The 6703-nt window shown below is 31.1% G+C and overlaps 1 protein-coding gene across 1 annotated transcript; it reads right to left on the reverse strand.

Moving 5' to 3' along the window:
• Positions 1 to 582: 582 nt before the first annotated feature.
• Positions 583 to 4643, reverse strand: LOC130992228 (auxin-induced protein 22C-like). The gene is made up of 3 exons (XM_057916776.1): positions 4171 to 4643; positions 2138 to 2234; positions 583 to 916 (listed from the first exon to the last, which is right to left on the reverse strand). Exons 1-3 carry the CDS (start codon positions 4496 to 4498, stop codon positions 808 to 810), a joined length of 534 nt encoding a protein of 177 aa, XP_057772759.1. The 5' UTR covers positions 4499 to 4643; the 3' UTR covers positions 583 to 807.
• Between the last annotated feature and the right edge of the window lie 2060 nt (positions 4644 to 6703).

Here is a 6703-nt window from a genome sequence, read left to right on the forward strand (position 1 = left end):
CAAATTGAAGAATAACAAGCACGAAACGACGTCGTTTATGTATAATAGATACTACGTCGTTTTATTAACAATCCGGCGTGTCCACGTCACTTAATTCCGATTCCACTTGTGATCGAATTTGGCCGGAAAACCCGTCGTGGGAAAATTAGGAAAAATTGAAAGTTGGGGGTTTTTTGTGGGAAGTTCAAAGATTGAGGGAAAAATAGAAAATGACTATAGTTTAAGGATTTAGAGAGAATTAACCCTAAAATATTCAACAATAGTTTGAATTCATAGAAACAAAGCATCTCAAAAATACAGAAAAGTGAAATGATGAGACTTTATAATATTTTGTCATTTTTTTTTATTTTTATATCTAAATATTTAATTAAGTATTCGGGTTTCGGGCTAGCCCATCGGGTTAGTCGGGCCGACCCTATCGGTGCCGGGCTATTCGGTTACGGGCTAATCGGGTTGTAACTTTTATCGGGTTGAAAATATTCAACCTTAACCCTCTCGGGTGACGGGTTAATCGGGCCAGCTCACGGGTTTCGGGCTAGATTGACATCCCTATATATATGCTTGGAAATTAAATAACAACAATTCCAACACTGTAAAACTCACTGCTTAAAGTCAGCGTATTAAGCACCCTTACATGCCAATACAGACAATCTTCAATAAAACATACAACCAATTCTTCAAAAATCTCAAGTCTCTATAGTGAATTGAAGTCACATTTAAAATTAAACTTACTCATTCATAACAGATAGTGATTAACTAAGGTGGTGAAAAGACATATTTATCCTTCTTAATTACGAGAAATACAAGCTACTCCTCTTTGGAAAGTCCCTTGAGAAGGTCCTTTGCATGAAGCCCAACACCTTTGGCTTCTGCCCTTTTCATCACCCTCAACCTTTTGCATGACTCTGCAAACATCCTACATGTAATGGACACAAAAAATTAATTTTAGGTTATTTATTTCAATAAATAAAATAAAACCAATATATTACTAATTGCATCATGTGTTTTGATAATATCAATAATATATGTATGTGTTGGTTGGATATTATATTATATATCTTCAAATAAATGAGATACAACTAAATGACATCTCCTTTCTTCTGACCTCTCATGTGAACTACTCTTTGTTCATCCCTGAATAAGCGTCTTATTTTAGAATTCAATGATAAAATGTTGCTAAATTTACGATTTACTATTTTAAAGTTTCAAATTAGAGATATTAATTAAGAGTAATTTAAAATTGCTCATTTCTTTCTTTAATATATAAATTAGGATAATGAAAGACACTTATTTGAAGACGGAATGATTATAAAATGTTTATATCATAATTAACTAAATGTACGTATGGTGTGGAGTAAATAGAATAAAATATTAGTAATGGTAATGGACAAAAGCCTATCAACAATGACACAACATTGGTACAAATGAAAATAATTGATAAGTTTCAATGAGTCTGCAGCGACAAGCGATGATTATTTTTTTACAAGAAAAGGTAAAACTATTAAATTTTCGAGAGATTCTCATGTTAGTGAAGTGGTGGTCCTAACAGACTTTCAATAATCATAAGCAATGATGCTTGTCTTGACTTGGATTTGTCATTGGACAAATTTGCCCTCTCAATTTTAACAACAGTAATAAATTTGTTGATCATATTTTTTAATTATTGGTATTTTAATTTTAGATACAATATTGTACTGCCTACTATAGGTGAATATATATATATAGTCATATATACCAAAAAAAATAAAAAAAATAAAAATAGGGAGGTGTTATTTTACATTATTGAATATTTTTTTCTTATCTCAAAATTAGGACTTTTTCAATTTCACTCTTTAATGGATTAAACAAATGATAAAAATTATAAAGAATTTTGAAATACCCTAAAATTTCAATTCATTTTAATAAATAAATGATTACCCTTATTATTTTTATCAACCCAAACAACTCATCTTCGGAACTAATTAATGCTTCCTAATAATTTCTATTCAAGCTTAGAGAATGTAATCTATACTTAAGTATCTTGTGGGCCAAATACTCCCCAAAACCTATTATTCATGACAGCTAATTAAGATAGAAATAAAATAAAATCACAAATTAAAAAAAATACAATAAATATAAATAGGTGAGAAGGACATACTCCCATGGAACATCTCCAAGAAGCATCCAGTCCCCATCTTTGTCCTCATAGATGGGAACAAATTCATAATTTTCTTCATCCTCCTTCAATGCTTCCCCTGTTCACATTTAAAATAAAATTCAAAAATTTAGCTTTTGGAAAAACTACATTTATTTCCTGTGACAATATGAAATTATTCGTTGTCTGTCGTGTTTTAATCACGTACATTTTATTGCACGTCACCAAATTTCAAGACTCAAATATATAAAAATGTGTAAGATTGTACAACGAATCGATCAAAATCCATGAATAAATCATGATTTTGAATTTAAACATACCATTCAATTATAACAAAATTCGTAAACAAATCATGAATTTGAATCTGAATTTTAACCTATAGTCTCATCAATTTTAACTAGTGAAACAGTCTCTTACAACTTATTGTGATGTGATATATATGTTCCATCATGTACTAGTCCAAAATCGTTGTGCAAATACGTATACGAGATACATATAGAAATACATAAGTATGGAGGAGTAGTATATTTGAATCTTAATATATAACCGTGCGAAAATAGAGATGATACACAGAAAAAACATGAATAAAGGGGTTGCTAGCAATACCTATCACACGACTGTAGTTGTCATAAATTAGTGCATGTACTTTCTCCGACAATACCATGACATAATTGAATGATATTTATTTATTTCTCGTCCTCCCATCTTTTGATTTTCATGTTTGTTTGCACCCTTCGTGTAACAGATGAATGTCTTTGACTCTCAAATAATCATTTCTATTTTTTCATATCTTTCTCTCTCTCTTTTACGCTTCACTGCCAAAAGTTCTTTTATTTTTCCCCTTATTTCAACTCTTTGATAATTTAAAATGCATTCATTGCATTTTAATTCCACGAACAAATTAAATATATGTCCCACTAAAAATAACTCATTTTTCATCAGGATCGTCCCACTAAAAATAACTATTTTCATAAAAGACAATATTTAACTCTTCAAAAGTTATATATGAATCCTATCGATGTTATCTAATTTAGTTAATTCCCGAGCTACGTAATCTAGTTAATTCACTTTTATTTTTATATTTACTCAAGAAACTCAATGAAAACATCTACAACGTCTGAAAATGATGGAAACATAAAAATAAGAGTATTGTGAAACCAATAAAAAGAAAATTTTATCGCAGGGATTATATATATAGAAAATAAAATCTTAGATCAAATAAATATATACTTCCGTGAATTAACATGATTGTCAAATTGGAATACACTTATAACCCGTTGTTTCAATTCAGCATAAAATTTCCAATTTCAACAGGTTATTGGCTAATTAAATTATCCTAAAATTTAAATTAGTACAATCATGACCATTCATACTATGAGGCCCACATATTGTGTAGTCGTAGTCTATGGTCATGATTAAATGTTTACTATGCCAGTAATAATACTTCACTAATTAATTTCCCCTTAAAAAAAATACTTCACTAATTAATCAATTCGGAGCAGTGTTTAGAACCAAATTCGTTCACCCCTAAGAATTTATATATTTCTCATAACCCTAGCTAAGCTCAATTCAAAATTGCATTTTCGTATAAGAAAATAAGATTATGAAACCTTCATGATATGATCAAATATATCACTTCTAATTGCTTCATCCAACAACTAGCACAACTAGCATACAAATCAACATATATGGAGTATATAAACTAGATAAATTAGATAAAATAATTGAATTCGTTGATCCCCTAAGATGTAAACATTATACAAAAATCTAAGCTCAAACTACCTTTTTATAGTACTATTAATTAAACAAAATTTGCATATGATCATCTCAATGGCAATTCTGGCTGTCCATGATCAAACACTTCCAATTAACATACAAAAATATTAACTCGTAAAAAAAGCAAAAATATAAATATAAAAAAACAAATTAATTCCAAAACAGCCAAAGAAAATCCCTCCTAAAAACCAAAATCTGGAAAATTAATCATATAAAAATAACTTGAACAAGAGATAGAAATGAAATGAAATGAAACTCACCAATTCCAAAACAGCCAAACAAATCTTCAAGAGCCCTAACAAGCTCAGAATAGCCTTTGTGCATGGTCAAATCAACCTTCCTAAGAAAGGGGGCTCCATCCATGCTAACCTTCACGTACATTTTGCCGCCGTTGAAGCTGTTTTTACGCCGGAACGCCGCCACCGGCGGCCACCCCACCACCTGATTCTTGTGCACCGCCGCCTTATCCTCACACCCATCAAACTCCTCAAAAACCCTTTTCTTCTCATTCTTCTCCACTTCACCGCCGCTGCCGCCGGGAAGCCCCAGCCGCAGCTCCGTTTCAAGTCCGGGGCCGCTTTTCTCCATTTTCCTGTGAATTAAGTGACTTTTTGTTATTTTCTTGCAAATATAGTATTTTTTTTGGGGGGGGGGGGGGGGGGTTCTTGGTATAAATTTTGATGAAAACTATGTTAGTTCTTATACATGCAATGCAAGAAGAGACGACAGTGCCAGGTCAAAGGAAGCTTAGTGGTCGGTCACATTAGAAACAATGGTGGGGAATTGTTTGCTGCTGAATTTACCAAAATGGGCCGGCAAGATTAAATTTTGGATATCGACAGATCGGACGGCTCATGATTTGTCACGGTTTGGGAGGGTCTGATCGTGGCCGTTGATTGTGGGTGATGGGAAACATTGCATGTGATGGGCTTAATTGCGGTGGGTTGACAAAATAAATGGAAAATAGGGAATTGTAGTTTACTTATTACTATATGTAGTGTAGTGGAGTGGGTAAATAGTCTATTCATACAATACTCGCTACGCTAGTATTTGGTATCCTCGATAAGGTATGATGGTTAAATAATCTTGTCTTATTTAGGCGTTTGGTAGTCTGAATAATTAGTTCGGACGACTCCATATTAAAGCCAGGCCTGTAATATATTCACTCTTACTCTATCAAAATTAATACCTCATTACCCTTGGGATTGCTTATCGGCCAACGGGTTCACGGTAGTCGGTAGACGGAGCCGGGGGGGGGGGGGGGGGGGGGGGGGGGGGGGGGGGGCTAGGGGCCCCCTCCCAAATTTTGAGTTTTTTTTTTAAATATATATAGATATATGTTTATACCTATTATAAAATAATTTTGTTTTATAAAATAGTATTTGGTTATTATATTCTCTCATATATACTTAATTTAAGGATAATTTTGTTATTTAAAACTATATAATCTATGAAATATTGTTTGTTATTATTACTATTATACTTGTCTTTTAATAAAAAAATGCCTAATATGTATGAAATGCTAAAAAAAATTATAATGTATTGAAACTAATTTGTAATATATAGAAAATATATAATCTATGAACATGTTGTTTGTTATTATTATTATTATTATTATGCTTGCCTTTTAATAAAAAATGTCTTAAATATACGGAATGTCCAAAAAAAGTTGTGATATATTGAAACTATATAATCTATGAAAATATTGTTTGTTATTATTAGTATTATGTTCGTATTTTAATAAAAAATACCTTAAATATACATAATGCCAAAAAAAATTCTCGGGGGCTACCGCCCCCGATCCCCCGTACAAGTTCAGCCCCCCCCGAACTTAATTCCTGGCTCCGTCCCCGGTAGGTGATTAATATCCAAAGTCTGAGGTCCTAAGTTCGAATCCACCGTAATATGATTTTTTATTTACTTGTATAATTTATATATAGAAAAAATGGTTGTGGTTTTCTTCAAAATCATATGCTTGTACACTACAAGGTAAAATTGATTTGAGAATTATTTAGATGCTATTTTGAGACATGTTTGTGTATATTGTAAAATGTCTTATTAACTCTTTATTAATTAATGCGTTGGACATCAAGCGATGTGACTTCCTATATGTGAACAGTGAAATCTCAAGTTCAAACTCCATTACTCCTCCTCCCCAACTCCCGCAAGTCAAAAAAAATTAGTGTGTTCGGTAGTGGTAAGTTATGTGCATGCTTTTGCGGCTCCCTATTTTTTTTGAAAAAAAGATGAAAGAATTGAAATTCATATCCAAGTTATTCACTCAACATGCAAATTTGTTAAAGAATTGGGGTCCGGCAAGGTATTTCTAACGATAATTATACTATTTTCGTGAAAAAAGAGAATAACGAATAAGTTAATATATAGTGTTTAATAAGTTGTTTGTAACGCATATGAATAATCATAATTTAATTAAATCTTGAAATTTTTGGCCCATCTAAGATTCTAACTCAAGTTTAAATAATTATTCATGCAATATAAGTAATTTATTTAATATACTGACTTATTCATATCAATTCTCATTAAAACTATTTCACACACACATATATATATATATATATATATATATATATATATATATAAAACTTAATATCTACATAGTTCAATTTTAGCCCAGTCCAACTTTCAAAAAACAAAAATAAAAAATCTTTCAACATAAAAATAAAAATTAATTTATTATTGTAGAAAATAGATTATTTTTTTATAAAAAATATATAGATGAAGTTTTTTATATTCTTTCAACTATAATTGTATAATTTGCAGGGGTAACTTTAG

This window comes from Salvia miltiorrhiza, chromosome 7 (genome assembly GCF_028751815.1).
Source record: "Salvia miltiorrhiza cultivar Shanhuang (shh) chromosome 7, IMPLAD_Smil_shh, whole genome shotgun sequence".
NCBI classification, from domain to species: Eukaryota; Viridiplantae; Streptophyta; class Magnoliopsida; order Lamiales; family Lamiaceae; genus Salvia; species Salvia miltiorrhiza.